This window comes from Tripterygium wilfordii, chromosome 22, assembly GCF_013401445.1.
Source record: "Tripterygium wilfordii isolate XIE 37 chromosome 22, ASM1340144v1, whole genome shotgun sequence".
In the NCBI taxonomy this organism is placed as follows: domain Eukaryota; kingdom Viridiplantae; phylum Streptophyta; class Magnoliopsida; order Celastrales; family Celastraceae; genus Tripterygium; species Tripterygium wilfordii.
Genome location: NC_052253.1, coordinates 52,906 through 71,230, shown reverse-complemented (window position 1 = coordinate 71,230; position 18,325 = coordinate 52,906). Strand labels below are relative to the sequence as shown.

The window sequence follows — 18,325 nt, the reverse complement described above, 5'->3', positions numbered from 1 at the left end:
CAGCAACAGATAAATTATTTTGTATATTATTTATTTTATTTAGGACTCCGTAAAAGAGAAAGATGACAAATATTAGAAAAGAAAGTCAAAAGGCTAATGATGCGGGGTACCTTGTAGATAAATATTAAAGCAAGATACCGTCATATATGTGCTATGTAGTGTAGCTAGAGTCTTTAGAAGATTATATATATAGACAATGAATGAATCGAAGGAAAAGAAACGAGGAAACAATAGTACCTAAAAAAAATGCCAAGAGATAGAGATCCACTGGTAGTTGGGAGAATAGTAGGGGATGTTCTAGACCCCTTCACAAGGTCTCTCTCTCTGAGGGTGACTTACAACAACACCAGAGAAGTGAACAATGGCTGTGAACTCAAACCCTCTCATGTTTCCAACCAACCCAGGGTTGATATTGGCGGAGATGATCTCAGGACCTTCTACACTCTGGTAACTCCTTATTTTCATCATCATGTTAATTGTTCCTCTACGAGATGTGTACATTTCAACAAATTGATGATTGAGTTCTAGTACTACTTCCACTGCATGACAGGTTATGGTGGATCCTGATGCTCCCAGCCCAAGTGAACCTAACCTTAGAGAATACTTGCATTGGTTCGTCATCGCTAACCCTGGCTTCTATCTCTCTCTCCGACTTGCTTGATTTAATTATATATATTTTTATAAAAATGAGTATTGGATTTAGGTGCTGGCTAAGCTTGCTTTCTATTGGTCGCACGAAATATTTTTCTAATTTATTTACTCTTGTTTTCTAAGGCTATGTTCGTTTCATTGATTGATTGACAGTTGGTAACTTTCATGGCAATTAATTATAACCCACTAGCTACCCAAGAAAGTGATAAGTACCTTTGGATTTATATACTAGGTTTTTAATGGGATAAAGTATTACTTGCTTCGAGCAATACTTTTTTTTTTTGTGTGTGATTGCGTCCCATGTGTGTTTCCCCTTCCCCTAACTTACAGAGAGAGAGAAAAAAAAGTATTGCTTGCTTGGCTCCACATATACTATATGTTTTATTTTGGCTATGTATATGACTTATACAGCTATACATGCTATACAGCCTATACTTCATGTGGGTTTCTTTGGCTTCCCACACACTCTCTCTCTCCCTTTACCAGGAGCCACAAAATTAATTTACCTTTTCTTCTTGTTTTCTTCAACAAAGGATTTTTTCTTCATATATCGTCACGAATTGATGTTGACGTCATTCGCATATTTGTTTCTGGCATTATGTGTGTGTATATATATATATATATATATATATATATATATATATTAGCTGCAAATATGTGTATCTGTCCTCCTCTTCAATCCTCTCTTCTTGCATGTGCTAGCTCCCTTTACATATAATTCCTTAATAAAGGTAAAACATAAGGACATGTATGTTCACAGACGTATATAGGCTTAAATTGCATACTAAAATCGTGTTATAAAAAAAAACACAAGTTTGCGTTATTAAACTAGGTAGTACCACCTATATATATGTTAAGGTAAGAAAAGAAAAAGAAAAAAGACGACAAGGAATAATGAATAAAACAAAAGAAAGAGATGAAAATTTGTTGAAAGATTAGTTTATTTAAGGAAGTTGATAGGAAAGGCAACTGTAGCTTTGGCGCACGAGGCGCGTCTACTGTATATAATCATTAGTGCGCAGAGAGGAAAAGATACGTCAGGACTAATGTCATGCGCATGACCTAGACCAACACTCAGACTCATTCTACATTAATTTTGTCAATCACTAATATGTATGTATGTATGTATGTATGTGTATATATATTCGTCTGTGGGGTTTATACTTTTGAGTTTTGAGCCAATCCAATTTATTGCTGAGCGACCGTTTATTCTCTTGTTGTTTTCTGTATATAAAGTTGTTGTATTACTATATATCTCTCTGTGTGTGTGTATGCTTATAATGAATTTACTTTTCAAGGTTGGTGGCTGATATTCCAGCAAGTACAGGAGCAGGTTTCGGTGAGTAGTTAGATAGATGATCACTTTCATGTTACGAATTATTGTAGGCCCCCCCCCCCCCGGCGAAAATAATCGATCATACATCATCTCCCATTATTACGACTACACTACTACTACGAGACTAGTACGTACACTCTTACTGCATGCACTGGAATGGAATCACAATTCACACAACACCCCATACAATTCAAAATATCTACCATGGCCCCCACTTACACACACGTAACAGGGTCCAGTCTATACGTGTGTGCATATATATATATATATATAATAATGGCGTTAATTGGTGGCAGGCCAAGAGGTTGTGTGCTACGAGAGCCCGCGACCGAGGGTGGGAATTCATCGGTTCGTTTTCATATTGTTTCGTCAATTGGGAAGGCAAACTGTTTATGCACCCGGATGGCGCCAGAATTTCAATACTAGAGACTTCGCTGAGCTTTATAATCTTGGATTGCCGGTGGCCGCTGTTTATTTCAACTGTCAAAGGGAGAGCGGATCCGGTGGAAGAAGGCGTTAAATGCATGCCATCTATTGGCTATTGCCAGCTACCATGTCTCATCATCATCAATGACGATTGTGACAATTAAAAAAATAACTGAAGAAGATCAATCGAGTCTAATATTACTTAATTAAGCTGTTGATGTTAGTTTGTATTTGTCATGCTAATATTACTACATTATTAATTAAGTACGTCTTGAGGCACGTACCCACCCCCTTAATTAGTGTTTCTGATTAATTAAATTTGTATTAATGTTATGAATTAAGAATCCTTTTGCATTGTCGTTGCCCGTTTGGTTATGAATTAATGTAACATGCTCTACTTCTCCTTGACCAAAAAAAAAACACACTCTACTCCACTACTCGAGCTAGGTGTTCTAATTAGTATAAATTATGTATCTAGCCCAACAAACTCCCCATATAACATATTGGCCACTCTTTTTCTTGGGTTCCGGCCTCGACACTGACAGTCACCATATTCTCTCTTTGGGCTGGGTCCTTCGTGTGGGCCTGTCTTACGAATCTTTTACTAAAATCAGACGATGGCCGAAAATCAGAAAGTAGAAAAAAGCTTGTGTTGCTTCAAAAACATGATATCTCATCAGTATTAATTGCTTTTTTATCTATAAATTGTTAAAAGTGTACGACTGTAGCTGAAATTTAGTCTACCAGTGACACGAACCATAATATCTCATGTTTCTTTATTTGTCAATGATGTGCCATCGGAAATCTCATCAGTGCCATCCTCCCTTGAGCATTTCAATGTCTCATGTCTCAAATGCATCTGTGATAAGAAAGATTTCAATGTCTCATGTCTCAAATGCATCTGTGTGATAATAGAGATGATAAGAAATTAGGATGTAAGTACCCGGTTGTGCCGTATTTTGAGCAAGAGAGAATGAACGAGTATGAGTAAAAAAAAAATTACTACAAAAATTCAGCATCTCCACATTAAAAGATCAATAAAATCACAGTCTCTCTCTCAAAGTCAAATCCCTAAACAAATAAATTGAACGTAGAAATTAAACAGTAATATAGAGCTATAGCAGAGAAGAATTAGACTTGGAAAGGCCATGGCCAGTCCTTCAAATTCTCCTCTTGCTGCACTTTGGCACTCCTCTTCACGGCATTTCCACCGCTAATATCGCCTTCAACATAAGAATAGTACTTCAAGAAGAATGCAAGCGTGAGGACCACCCACTCCAAGCAAAATATCACCACACATAAGCCACCAGCCAGCCTCAGAATCACCACTCCGTCCTCCTCCCTCACGTAGGAATTCAAATCCCCAAGGAAATCTTCACTCCTGGTGAAGATCAGCACTGATACTGACCCTTGGAATATCGCTGTCAGCACAGTGGCCACCATATGAGCTGCATACCATCTGCCAGTCCCTGAGGATGCTGCGATGCAGCCAGAGACAGCCCCTGCGATGGTGGTGATGTGGAGGAGAATAAAGAATAAACCAACAATTGATGGCACTAATCGAAGAGAAAGGGTCAGGAAGATGCAACTGGAGGCTGCACCCAAGATAATGTAGTTGAAGTAGAGGAACATCTTGTGTGTGCGGTAGTGCGATGGAGAGGCATCGTCAATGGAGGATCTTAGAGAAAAACCCATATCGATTGAGAAATAACTTGATTTTCTCCTTTTCTGGGTGAAATTTTGAGATTTTTCTATCTGGGCATGTGAAAATTGGATTGGGAGAGAGATGGGTATTGAGGCGAGTTTCCAGCGATTGAAGACAACCAAGACCAAGTGAAAAGGGGGTGGAGAAATAAGGGAGTAGGCTAACACGGTCATATTTACGGTCATGTGGAATTATGACCGTTGAAGAGGAATGATGACAACGGCTGGTTTTGCTTTTGAATGTACGACTTCTTTTTTTTTTTTAAAGGGTGCAAGCACCCTATAAACTTCTTGAATGTACGACTTTGAAGGCACTTGATTTGTGGTAGAAAAAAAAAACAAGAACGAGAATAGAAGGATAAAAAAGCATAATAAAACGGCTATGGGATAGGTCAAACAGGTCCACAAAAATTTTAAAAAAAATATTAAAAAATTATAAATATGTAATATTTAGCATGACGAATCCAATGATAAATTTTTTTTGTTCAAAACAAAAATCAAATTCAACGTAATAGAAAATCAAATATTTTGAGTTTATATCCGACGTTCTAGATTTACCATGTCTTTTTAATGTTTAATTTGATTTTTGTTTTGAATAAAAAAAAATTTTATTGGATTCGACATGCTAAATACTACACATTCATGATTTTTTAAAGAAATTTTTAAAAGTTTTTTGTTGCATCAAAATGGTGCACCGGTTGGATCTGGTGTTTTTCTACCCTGGATCTTAACAAGTAGCTTGCACATTCAAAAATATATTGCGAATGCTATATACCAATTGAAACATTAAGGCCCCATTTGGATCATTTTTTTAGGAGCATTTATACTACTTACTAGTATTAATGCTAGTTGACAACCAAACAACATTTTCGTTGCACATATTAGGGATATTGTTGTTCACGAATCTCAGTGTATGCTAATGAAAAAGTCAATATGGTGGAGTATTTTATAGGAGTTGAGAGCATCTCTAATGGAAGACTTGAAACCTATTTTTCAAGCACACAAAACATCAAATTCAAGTGCTAAATGACTACAATGAAAGAAAAATAACACTTGAAACACACTTCAAATTTTAAGAACTCTTGATATATTAAGAGTGACTTGGAGTACCTTTTATTAGAGTTGCACAACCAATCAACATTTGACATTTGTAAGTTTAGTCAAGAGAGCTAGTAGAATAGAAAAAAAAATGAGTGAAACTGTAGTTGAAAATTTTAAGTTTGGAGTGTTTCATATTGCATATCATTGTTGAGGATAGTCTTGATGATTTGATGTGCATAAATTACAAGGTATTTTAGAGTGCTTGAAATAGTTTTGTCATTGGAGATTCTCTGAGCATGTAACTAGTACCACTCCCACCTCACTTAAAGGCAAGATTGACGCTATGTTATTTAGATATGGATTGAGCATTTTCAGGTGTCGTAGACAAGGGTATGATGGAGCTTGTAATATGATGGAGAGTTTAATGGGTTGAAGATATTAATTTGAAGAAAGAATGAATTAACTTATTAAATTCAATACTTTACTCATCAACTCCAATTGGCTCTAGTGGTTGTGACAAAAAAATAACCCAGACACTTCGTGGGTTTTCAACGCTATCATATTGAATATTATAGGAGGCTCTTGCAAACGATATGATGCTCTTCTTGAAGTTTAAGCTATAAATGTCTTTAAAACAATAAGTGATGATGAACTTATAATCGGGCGAGGGTTAACTCAAGACAATAGTCTAGCTTGTGTTTCTGATGCACATTGGGAATCATAGTATACCAATTTGATTAGCTTGATCAATATGTTTGCAACAATTATTAGTGTGTTTAAGTAGGTTCGTGATGATGGCATGGGATATGAAGGAGTGTAGGATGTGTTTTGTTTTTTTTATAACACAATTTTATTTACACCTAATGAGGAAGGTTCTGTCAATGACAAGTAACTTGGCCTAAACATCACAAAAAAAGATTAAGATATTGTGAATACTATAATGCTGGTTGAACATTCCAAGAGACGATTTCAGATATTTAGGGAGAATGCATATGATTGTTTTTTGGAGAAAGTAGCGTCATTTTGTAACAGTCATGAAGTTGTTGTTTTGACGATGGAGTTATATCTAGCTACGAGTTGATTAAGGTGTAAAAATGAAGTTACTGAATTGCATCACTACCAAGTTAAGTTATTGTACACTATGATTGATATGCAATTTCAATAACTAAATGAGTGTTTCACTAAAACAACTATTTTATCTTGCTTCCTTCTATCCAAATAGTTTCTCTCATGAAGTGCATTACTTGATGCGCGTGTGTGTATATATGTATATATATGACAATGCCAGAGACTCACAAAAGTCTCCCAAACTATCCAAATAGTTTCTCTCATGGAGTGCATTACCTGATGCATATATATATATATATATATGACAATGCTAGAGACCCACAAAATATGATCCACAAAAGTCTCCCAAACCTATGATAAGTGCAGCAGTAATGTATTCAAGTTTAAGAAATCTTGGTGAGTTAACTCAGAATTTAGTTTGCAATAACAGAAGAAGAGTATCTATCGAATTTTGAAATTTGCTTTATTTCTACCGATTTGTCATTTGCAGTAAGAGGCCATTTACAGTTATGAAAATCATAAAGAACCATCCGCTCAATCAAATGAGAGATCACTTTTTAAATGATAGTTTTTGTTGTGCCTATTGAGTAAGAGAATGAATTTAGTAATAAAGCTACTGAAAGAAGTGTCCAAAATATGAGCATAAAAACTTAAAGAAAAATAAAAATTTCTATCACACAGGATTAGCATCTTCAATTGCCAACTGTGATGATATTTTACAAATATGTACACAGATAGGATCTCTATTATGTTACTGCCACATGTTGACAAGCGCTACCCAAGCAAAGTTGTCACCACCATCCCCCACCCAAAAAAAAAAAAAATTAACCACTTACAAGAACTAAGCAATAATAACAAGAATTGAGAAAAAAAAAAAAAAACACGCAACTTATTAAAGATATAATGAAGAAAACCCATCCAAGTATCAGATGAACGACAGCTACTCAACATATCAAGAACTACAGCTACACAAACTTTTCAACTGTTTCTGCCTTTCCTACGCGAGGGATTAGAATTGATTTCATGAACTTTACACGAGGCTTTATATTAATGTTGTCAAAGGGCCTTTCTTGTTCAACGTGGACGTAATCTTTTGTCTTAAGAACCTGCAAAATAGGGAGATATATGCCGTCAAGCAGTAAACATGCAGGATCATTTCCGTTGAGAAGCATAGCACAATCCTGAGAAGTAGCTGGATACATTTTCCTTCAACAAGCCCAGTGAGAACCCACTTTTACCACAGCAATTATGCTATGCAAGACAAACTTTCACTCTACTATTAATATAACATCTTGCCTACAGCAGGCAATCTGGTATCACTCCACATCCCACAGATCTGCAACATCCACAAAATTCTCATATAAAAAACCAAACCTTGCGCGATGGACAACACTCTCATGGTAGCAACAGGGGACGGGGAATGTCAGATGTATGTGACTTTACCCTCGCATTGCATAGAATTTGTTTTCGTGGTTTGAACCTATCACCTCTAAGTAGCAATCAAAACTTGTACAAGATTTTCAGAAAGTATATGCAAAATCTGCAGGTTCTTCATAAGGATCTACGGACAAAGGAAAACAAGAAGTTCAGCATACGTATGTTTGGAAAACTTACCAATGTTTCAAAAAACATCCTCGATGCTTCTTTACGAGTTTTGCCAGCCAAAAGGTTGTCCATCAAAACAAACTTTCTTCCATGTACAGCTTCTTTATCAAATAAAACCTGAAGGTACTTGGCAACAGCCCTATAAGAAGTCAAAGTTTCAAAAAAACACTTTGAGGATTGAGAAAACCTTCTTCATTAACAACAGCAACAATGAAAACAACAAGCAACAAAACATATTTATGTAACCAGAAATGTTAACGGTAAAGCTTAACTGTCCGACCCTAGTAATAATATAGTATAGATAGACTACCACATTATCTCAAAATTAATAAAATGGGTTAGTGTTGTATTCAGCTTCAGACTGAGTTTGCACAACATAAAAAACAAAAGTGACTGACTGAAGTCTGCCCCTCGTGGTTTTTAGCTGCAAAATTAATATATCCCGAGCAGAGTCAAGTGAGGAAGTTTCAGAAATGATCCTAAATGAGCATCATTAGCATGACCTTATCAAAGGATTAAAACACCTATGCTCCAATTTTGAACCCATAAGGCCATAACCTTAACGGTTATATCAGGCACCAGACCGCAACCTCATTATTTTCTTTTTTTAATGGTTAACAAATTATCAAGGCACCTTATCAAAGGATTAAAACACCTATACTCCAATTTTGAACCCATAACCTTAATGGTTATATCAGACACCAGACCGCAACCTCATTATTTTCTTTTATTAATGGTTAACAAATTATCAAGGCAGCAAGGAGATGCAAAGAGAAACATCCTTGTTATTTTCACCCAAACCCTCGATCCTATTCTGCAAATACTAGAGGAAAAATCAGCCGCTGTTTGTCCCTCAATAGCCTCTGTTAAGCATAAACAACAAGTACCTAGTGCGCGAAGACCATCCACTGTTCTCAAGAAGGTGAATCTCTTCAGCACATGGCATGTCATCATCCTCTTCAGCTGCATCATCATCGTCTACATTCAAAAATTCTGGGGAAAACGAAAACAACGTTAATCACAAATTGCAATTTCTTTCGAGTTGAAACTACACCATAAAACAGGGATTTCCCTATCCCCAAAAATGGATTTCCAGTATTATGATATTATCACACAAGAGGGGGCATAACTCATCAGAAACTACCTCGACATTAAGTGTTTGGACTAAGGGGATTCCTATTGGAATTTGGAGACACAAACCTGTATCATTTCCAGGAGCGACATTTTCAACATCCTGCACCATACAGTAAAACAACGAATTTAGGACATTCCTCAAGCCTAAAAGGCACATATTAACATCCTACAGACATAGAAAACAATATCAGCATACAACTCTTTAAAATATTAAATAATGACATCAATTTAAGTGTTAGCTACTCGGGCCCAACATAGCAATCCTATCGAGGAACATAGCATAAATAACATGGACATGCATTTGACTAGTGCACACCAGATTTTGTGACATTTTCTTTGTTTGAAAGCCTCTATACAAGAAAAGGGCACATCATCATGGCAGAGTTCATATAGGACAGAAAGTAATAAAGAAAAAAGATCTACGCAATGTAGATTCATGGGTTACTTGGGAGCTCACACACTTTAGTTAAGATGCGGTGCACAAAGGTACTGTTGATTCATATTTGTCCATCATCCCAAGCACCGGTAACCATATCCAGATAATATACAAGATAGTTTAGAAGTTAGAACTAAGAGAAAATCAGAAGTAAGTTACTCGGCAATCTTGCATGGGGAGACGATGAACAGCAGCTATCTCTTCATCTGTCAGGCTCTGTGGATCAGTTTCTCGATAGGATAGGTATGTTCCATCATCCATGCAAGCATCTTTGACATCAACATTGAATTCCACAGGGTGTGTACACTCAATATTGGGCCCTTCACTTAGCACCCCAAGAGAGTTCCCCAAATCCACATCCAGCAGAACATCCTGGTTATCAATACCTAGCTTATTATTTTCAACTTCCTCCACAGGTTTGTCACCATTTAGGGAAGTGAGGTTATCGAATCTGCCAGTTTCTGGATGCATATTTTCATTGCCAGTGATTGCAGAATCATCTGTCTGAGCATCTGCTTTGGTTTCAATTGAGGTCACAATTTTGCTATCCTCCAACTCATCCCCTGATCTCAGCGCCTTTCCAAATTCAATTACATTGCCAACATTATGATCAATTTCAGTAGCATCTACTCCTTTTCCATCACACATCTCCTGTAAAGAAACCACAACAGGTTGACCAATAATCTTGCTAGATGACACACACAACGCATCTGAATTTAGAGGAACATCCGTGACCAGGACAGCAGACACTTTACAATTATCACCAACAGAATCACTTTGGGATGTCTCAAAGCAATGGAGAGAATGATTTGTTCCATTAGCGACTTCAACCCTCTCTTGGTCAATTTCCATTTCAACTATCTCAGCTAAATGCTCATCTTGAAAAGCAATAGCATTTGTATGACCTTGAGTATCACAAGCACATAGGTGATGGTCATTATCTTGCTGGCTCTCATTCTGATGGGTGATCTCAGCTTGTTGTGGGTCAACCTCATTTCCAAGAACTAAAGGTTCAGTGCTCCTTTCAATTTCACTGTCCTTCATAATACCAGGTCGAACTGAAAAGTCCAGATCCTTTGCTCCTCTAGAAATACCATTATTATCATCATTTTCAGAAACTTGGATTCCACTCAAATCAAATGGTTCACTGTGCAGATATATTAGTTCTACAGGCATACCTGAAAAAACAAACAAAATCATGTCTTCTCTGCTGTTATATGCAGTAATGTAATGCCACCGAGAACAAAATCAAAACCAAGCAGAAGTAGTGAATGGCAAAGCTTTTAACTGGTATGAAATTAATAGGCTTACTGTCAAAGGCATTCATGTCTGATAAAATTGTTACCATAAAAACAACATTCATGAGCCACTAACTTGTATAAGCACTTAGGAAGAGAGGAACATAAAGCATTGCAGAATATGATACTGCCCTGTTTACAGCACGCATTTGTGCACTATTACCAGCTGGCAGTGATGTACTATTGCCAGCTGGGGATATCTATGTTGTCATCTGTACAATGATTCTAACCTCATCAAACAATATCAGCTTCCACAGAGGAGCTTAGGTCAGTTTTTATGAAGAGTAATGGAAGTTAAGGCATAGAAGAAGAAAACCGTCCCCAAACTTGTCACCCAACCAACAGGTATACATTATGACATCCAAAAGTGAAATCCTTTGTATCAATCAAAAATTACATAAGTGCAGACATAGAAGACACCCATGTAGCACGATGGACCTACCCTACCCCCCTCACACCCCTTTATTTCTTCTGTCAAGGATAACTCACCACTTGGTATGGGTTCCTTAAAAATTTCTTCGTCCAAGAATTGCCTCTGAATCATTGAAATTTCAGCATAAGTGCAAGGAGCTTTTTTCCGTACGCGACGAATGCCATCAGTATTTGTCAATTGCTGGCGTATAATGCTTGAGAGGAAAAGAAGGCGTATCCATCAGTATCTTAATAGAGAAAATGAAGTTTAGGTAGGAGACCCAAGGACACAATACAAAGAAAATAATCATCTTTGCATAAATAATATGCAAATAATTGATACAAAAACATACCGATAACAGTATGCAAATAATTATTAAGCAAAAATACGACTCAATCGAATATTACTCATTTTTCAATGTATAAAAACCATCTGCATAATACTTTTTGCAAGGAGATACTCCTTTGTTAAATCAGTAGCATACAGGTAAGCTAAGAATCAAAAAAACATGCATAAAATAAGGGTAGCAAAAAAGAACACAAAAGGCAAGAGCCAACATAGCAACCGAATCACCACAGAGTATTTCCATTTTAAAAGAGAGGGAGGGGGAGAACACTTTTTGAGTTAAGGATTGTTCATGGAATACTTATTTCAAAAAAACTTTGTTTCATATTAGTAGAACAAGTTATGAGGCTGAAGAAAGACATACTCGCCATGCAAGACCATTGCATCATCCATAAGCACCTTTCGTTTCAAAATGCTGCCCCAGGGTGCAGACCTGGCACGTTTCATGGATGCTACTTCGGGGGCTAGTGGAGTAGGTTTCATTTTCATAACAGATGATTTTCTTCCAACTGAAAAAAGCAAATGCATACAATCATACACATATTTCCAGACACATCCAAAACTTGCATGAATGATAGATGACTCATAATCCACGATGGGATGCAATGACTTTATAAAGGCAAGAAGTAAAAATTAACTTCAATACCTAATATTGAAGACAATAAATCATCATCGTCAGGAATTGTTTCTGCAGTCCTCTTTGATGTGATCAAACCAAATGACTCAACTGATTTCATACTTTCTACGGTAAGTGAACACTCTGTAAAACTACGTTTTTTCCCAGAAATGAGTGTAGTCCCATCCCCGCCTCCATCACCCCCTTCTACAGCTTCTGTGTCAGTTGTAGAGTTAGCTAGTAAACCATTTGGTTTATCAAGATGCCCCTCAGGTACAGAGAGCAACTTTTCAGGCTCGGGAAAGTCAGAAGTCATGAAGCTATTTACATTCTCAAATTGAAAGTCAATTGAAACTGCATTGTCAAGTTGCTCATCTGATCCCCTTCCATTTGCTTGAATTCCTTCACATGAAGTAGTTTGCCGTATTTGATTATCCTCGGCTTCCAGACCATCCTCTCTCCTGGTTGCCTCTGGTGAGCACGGCCCAACATCATCTGATTGTAACTTGCTAAGCATAGACTCATCACATCTAGGAGATGACACGCCATGTTCGCTCATATGGGAATTGCATGCCATAAGCATATGCATATGGCTTGATTTTTCTTCATTAACAACAGCCTTGTCCAAATTTTCAAACTCCTTAGGTTCCTGATGAGAATGAGCTTCTGTTTTCTCCTTGGTTCTGCCAGAAGCGTCTGATGCAGCAGCATTTCCAGGTGAATGAGATTCTTCAATGTTAATATTAATTTCCCCATCATTGTGAACTTCAAGATCACATAATGCCTGATTATCCACCAGGCATGCCGAAACAAGCTCAGAGTTATCATCTGGAAAAAATCTGCGATCAGAGCCCTCTGAATCAAATATGGCATGAGAGCCGTGAGGAGATTCAACAGTTTCATATGACCCAACCCCAGTGGCTTTTGCATAATTCCCATTCATTTTGTCTACAGATGACACGCTAAGTTTGTTATGGCCTGTAACGCCATCATGCGATTTTTCTATGAGATTTGAATTGTTCGTTGCCACAATATACCCATCTACCTCAACCTCACCAGCGAGGCAGCCGTTCTCCTCAGTCTGCATGAGTACAGCAGTATCATGGTTTAATTCCTTGAACAAAGACAAAATCCTTGCATTTGTATCCTGCTGGTGTGGATCTGACTTACTGGAACCATTTTCCCTGCTCTCTAATCCTACCAATTTTGTTGAATTTTGATCTTCCAAGTCCAATTGATCATCACGTCCCAAAACCTCCTTAACACTGGACAAGTTTGGCTTGTCCACTAATCCAGGAGTCGATGGAGTTTGAGCATATTCCATGTGTTCAGAATTAGCAGCTTGGTCTTTGACCTGTTGAAAAATCGAAAACCATATTCACCAAACGGAACTGGTGATTCGTATGCTATAACTAGAACACAAATAATCTTCCAAATGCTACTGAGTACTGAGTGACCAGTAAAAAAGAGAGAATAACAAAAGGAAAATATAACCGAATAAATAAAGACAGCAATTCACTTTGCTAAAGCTAGAACACAAATCATTCCTCAATAGATCATATATCAAAAACAAAAGAAGTGATTTGAATACACATTTCAGGCTAACATTTTGACCTGATTCCCACTACCACTCGGGGGCATTATTTCAAAATTTCCAGTTTCCATACAGATAATTGGTTCAACAGAAGCCTGAGGATCCACTCTGCAATCACGAAAAATGAATAAGCTTTATCAGTTAAAACCTCAAAAAAAAATTATGTCTTTCAATTATGCAACCAGTAAATTAATCACCCAAAACAATCCCAACCAGGAGATAATTAGAAGAAAACCAATCAAATCAATCCTCTACCTCCATGAAAGAACAAGCACACACAACAAATAAACTGCCTTTTGGAGTGCCCGCTCCACTAGGAAGGCCGAATTCAAAAATCTACGTTGCTCTCACCAAATAATAGATCAATCCAATTAGAACAAAAACAGTTCGCAGGCATCTTCTTTTGTGTGTATATCAATGTACAAATACATTTGCATGCCCCTGGAAAACAAATTGGACTGCCACTAACAACAGATAATATTATAAAAATATCGGATACATGTCACTCAAATGACCTTACGTATATGTCTTAACACCTCCAAAATTAAGTCAGAGCAAAATAAACCAACCCCTCCATCAATGAATTAAAGGATCATAATTGACTACAAGTACATTAATCAAGCTCTTAGTTATCCCAATGATTTCGAACCGCTATCTATGAAAAACCCACGAGTTTCCTAAACCTTCTGCATTCCATGAAATGATGTGAAGGAACGAACGGTGCAAATCAGAGATGAAAAAAATAATAACAACAAAGATATGAAGTGCATACTGTGAAACTCCATCATGTCCTGGGGAATCAACCCTTTCCAAGATCAGCTCCTGGTTGTGCCAAGAGTAAAAATGATTTAATTAGCAACAATATATGATATGAGAATACACAACTTAGATCACACAAAATGATTTACTTCACTCTAAATGATACATGTAGCAAATATAATAGATCACCAGGGATAGGACTTTAAGAAAGATACAAGTATCTTGTAGAAAACAATGTACCAACAAGTAAATTAACAATGTAACCACGCGAAGAATGTAAAATTTAAATTGCAAGCCTGACTAGAATAGAATTACCTCATCGAGGTCCAAACCAATCTGAGAAGTGTCACCATCACCAAACCGCTCTGAAAAAGATTTATAAATACTTGAAGCACAAAAATAACGCAGTTAAATCTATTGTCATGCCTGGTGACATGCATAAGCAAGTACTCACCATCCAATCCAAATTGCAACGTGGAGTAAACAACACCATCCGTGGTGTCTTGGAGAGTAATCTGCTCCCTTGTACTGACATGATGATCAACATAGTTACTGCAAGAAAAATTACGTGTTAACAGGTCATGGCATTACAACCAGATTCACTGTTAGCGAAATCACCTAATAATATTAAGACAAACGTGCTCACTTTACTGTCAGTGATCACTAAAATATCTGACAATTACTTAAATAGGGGGCAGTGCATGAAACAATCACTATTGTCAACAGTATTTCAGTGGCTCACTATAAATTCATGAAAGAGACTAGTTCAGCTATGGCTTCAAAACCACAAGTTTCAAAAACTTGTCCATTATAAGTAAAAGCCTGGTTTTTAGAACAAACTACGCTAGCCATCAGAGAATGTTTTGAAGCAAACCCTTGAAATAATTCATTGTCAGGCAGCTCAAAATCATCAAGATCAAAGGTCTCTGGCAAGGTTATAGAATGATAAGGGGCAATTGACTCCTCTGGCGGCAAGTCCACAGCAGTAGAGCGAAAAGCTTGCTTGATCTTAAGCAAAGCCTCACTGCAATCATCAAAAAGGTAATTCACCTTTCTAGAATATATCCTCACCACACCAAGCAGTAGATGACTCGATAAACGAAGTGCAATCGGTACTTCAGGAAAAAGAATCGAGTCTGTCAACAGAAGAAAAGTGAAGTTGAGCAAACACAAGAATACCATCCAAAACAATTATCAATAAATACCATATTTGGGATTTTGAATGCAAGTTATATTTTTCTAATAAGAAAAAAGATGCACGCATTAAGAGCACCAAAGGCTTAACTCAGATACAGTCATTAAAAAGTTACATGGCTTCTATCCATAATACAAGCAAGCGCAAAATTGGAGCACCAAGGGGGTTCCGCAAAGGTCAGGCATGGCATAACTTTGCAGCTAAGCACCAAGCGATTGTCCCCAAGCAACTAATGGAAATCCACCCTAACATAAGATAGTAAACAAGATGAAAAAACAATTCTAAAGTAACTTATTGTAACTACAGTGCCACGACCTGATGACCCTCAAATTCCATTACGACCATCCAGCGACAAAGAAGCTAATAAGCCCCCTCTAAAACATATCTGTTATAATATAGTAATATACTGCCACAGCCACATCCAATTACACGAAGTTAAGCCCCAAAAGTGAGTCACATGTCAAAACCTATCTCAAATACCTCACTTTTGTCTTCCTAATTTTAAGAATACGTAATTTGTTATTAAAGCTCCAACAGAGATGTAGCCCAAACCAACTAGAATGACTTACAAAGCTTTAGATTTTAGAAATTGGGGAAACCCCAAGAAAAGACATGGTACTAAACTATACTATCATGATTATATAGTTATCTATTACTTCATTTTCCTCCCTGATATTATTGTCAAAGAAACAAATCATATCGAGTCAATATATGCAAAAAGTGACATTATTAATATACAGAATGCATATTTAAATAAGCACAACTGCTGAACCAGGGAAGATTTTTAACACCATTGCTTATTGTATTTAAATATTTAATTGTTTCTCCATAGTCCATACTGCATACTAGGCTAATCTTAAAGTTGAAAAAAACTGTCCTTTATAAGAGCTTTATAACTCCACATTCACTACTCTCTTCAAAACATCACCCTATGCCTATATGCTAGAGTCTCAAAAACTGAATTACATCATAACGGGAAAATTAATTTTGAGATGCCATGGTTGGGTCACCACCTGTGGTCTAGTGCAAACTAGAATCAATCAAGATCAAGTAAAATAGAATCTATTGAGAAAGTGCATGTAATGAGGACCTAGAAATATAGAAACAAAAAATTAATAACTAAAAGGAAATAACCCCATATATTTCACCAATTGCGATGCAAATCTTCATAATTAATGCAACGAAGTCATATATTTTCATTTCAGCAATGTTCTGACAAAATCCAACGTTCTGAGCTAGCAATACTATGATTCTTAGTATTTACAGCAATGAAAAAAAAATAGAAGGTACCAACCTACAGAGACACCAATATCGGTATCAGCAACCTGATTCTTGCGAAGCTTCCGCTCCAAATGTGCAGCTATCCATATCGTCCCCAAAGGCCCTTTTTTTGCCAATATAAACTGTGAATAAAACATCCTTCCCTAAACCAACCGGACCTATATCTAATACAACTAAGTTCACATCCAAAATCAGTCTAATTCACAGTCCCACCCAATATCAATATAGATTTAGAGCTTGAATAAGGCGAAGGAAAACCCAAATTCACAGCAAATAGCAAACCCTAAATACAACTTTAACTTCCACCCAAACTAGCCCAATATCCTAAAAAAGAAATTAAAAAAATATTGAAACTCAAGGAACGAAATTAATGTTACAACACAATTTTTGAGATGACACCAGTTTTTCTATACTTCTCCTCCAAAATCCCTAAATTTAAACTTAACTCCAGCACCGACTGAACCAGCTCAAAAAGAAGAACAAGACCTTCAAATTATACAACTTTACAAAATTCACAACGGGACCCTAAGTTATACAGAAAGTAATCTGCCAAAGTTTCCCAAACAGACCAAAGAATTCCACTTGAGCCCGCTTTTGACTTGCTTCCCTTCATGGAAGTACCCAAAGTAGCTCTAAACACCGAAATCAGAACATCCTTCACAGCTCCAAAACATGGTAAACTTACAAAAGGGCTCCATTTCACCAAAACATACGGAATTTACATTCATGACCTTGCGAGTCAAACGTAATACTGCAGTCGCAGTAGTGTAACAGAAAATCATTAGAGAGTAGGAAAACCTCTAAACAACGTCCGCTCCAAGGGACAGACGCGAGAAGGACAGAGCGCGGACCTGTAAGTTTGGAATCCGAGTCCTATGAATTAAGTCGCCGAGAGCCGAGTTTGACGCGTTCGTGTTAGAATTTAGAAAGAGTCGGAGAAAATGTGAGATTGGAGAGAAAGGGAAGAGGCTTTTCTTTTCTTTTGTTTCAGATTTTCTTACTTATTGATATTACCATGCAGTAAGTCGCACTGTCGCACGGGATAAGAGACCTTCAATTCTTGCTCTAATTTTTTATTCTAATTTGCTATCAAAATTTATGTTACATCATGAATTAGAAAATGTGATTGAATTTGTAGGGTTCATAATGTTAAAATATGATAGATTTTGAAAAAAAAAATTCAAAATTGAAAATATTAAATTTTAGACCATAAATCTTATACTCCAAACCCTAAAACCTAAAAATTAAATTCTAAACCCTAAATCTTAAAATCTAAACCCTTTACACTAATTCATAACTCCTAAATCCTAATATGTCATTTTCAACAACAAAAATATCATGATTTAACATGAGTTTTAATAGAGAATTAGAGCCAAGAATTGGAGTAAGAATTTGAACCCCTCCCATCTCAAGTCGCACAGCTA

The 18,325-nt window shown here is 36.8% G+C and overlaps 3 protein-coding genes across 7 annotated transcripts; 1 reads left to right on the top strand and 2 right to left on the bottom strand.

Moving 5' to 3' along the window:
• The first annotated feature begins 227 nt into the window (after positions 1 to 227).
• Positions 228 to 2,726, top strand: LOC119992089 (protein HEADING DATE 3A-like). Its single transcript, XM_038838712.1, has 4 exons — positions 228 to 447; positions 551 to 612; positions 1,950 to 1,990; positions 2,284 to 2,726. Exons 1-4 carry the CDS (start codon positions 247 to 249, stop codon positions 2,505 to 2,507), a joined length of 528 nt encoding a protein of 175 aa, XP_038694640.1. The 5' UTR covers positions 228 to 246; the 3' UTR covers positions 2,508 to 2,726.
• A 707-nt stretch (positions 2,727 to 3,433) lies between these two features.
• Positions 3,434 to 4,279, bottom strand: LOC119991943. The gene has a single exon (XM_038838501.1). It carries the CDS (start codon positions 4,106 to 4,108, stop codon positions 3,545 to 3,547), a length of 564 nt encoding a protein of 187 aa, XP_038694429.1. The 5' UTR covers positions 4,109 to 4,279; the 3' UTR covers positions 3,434 to 3,544.
• A 2,573-nt stretch (positions 4,280 to 6,852) lies between these two features.
• LOC119990891 (sister chromatid cohesion 1 protein 4-like) lies at positions 6,853 to 17,889 on the bottom strand. Of its 5 annotated transcripts, XM_038837023.1 has the most exons (15): positions 17,753 to 17,864; positions 16,915 to 17,652; positions 15,300 to 15,561; positions 14,880 to 14,977; positions 14,741 to 14,790; positions 14,439 to 14,488; positions 13,687 to 13,774; positions 12,103 to 13,426; positions 11,821 to 11,965; positions 11,189 to 11,325; positions 9,561 to 10,579; positions 9,032 to 9,131; positions 8,719 to 8,824; positions 7,841 to 7,970; positions 6,853 to 7,332 (listed from the first exon to the last, which is right to left on the bottom strand). In XM_038837023.1, exons 2-15 carry the CDS (start codon positions 17,036 to 17,038, stop codon positions 7,192 to 7,194), a joined length of 3,774 nt encoding a protein of 1,257 aa, XP_038692951.1. In that variant the 5' UTR covers positions 17,039 to 17,652; positions 17,753 to 17,864; the 3' UTR covers positions 6,853 to 7,191. The 5 variants fall into 5 exon arrangements, with proteins under 5 accessions (XP_038692951.1, XP_038692950.1, XP_038692952.1 ...); XM_038837022.1 differs by having other exon boundaries at positions 16,915 to 17,889; XM_038837024.1 differs by having other exon boundaries at positions 9,032 to 9,065; positions 16,915 to 17,888.
• Positions 17,890 to 18,325: the final 436 nt, after the last annotated feature.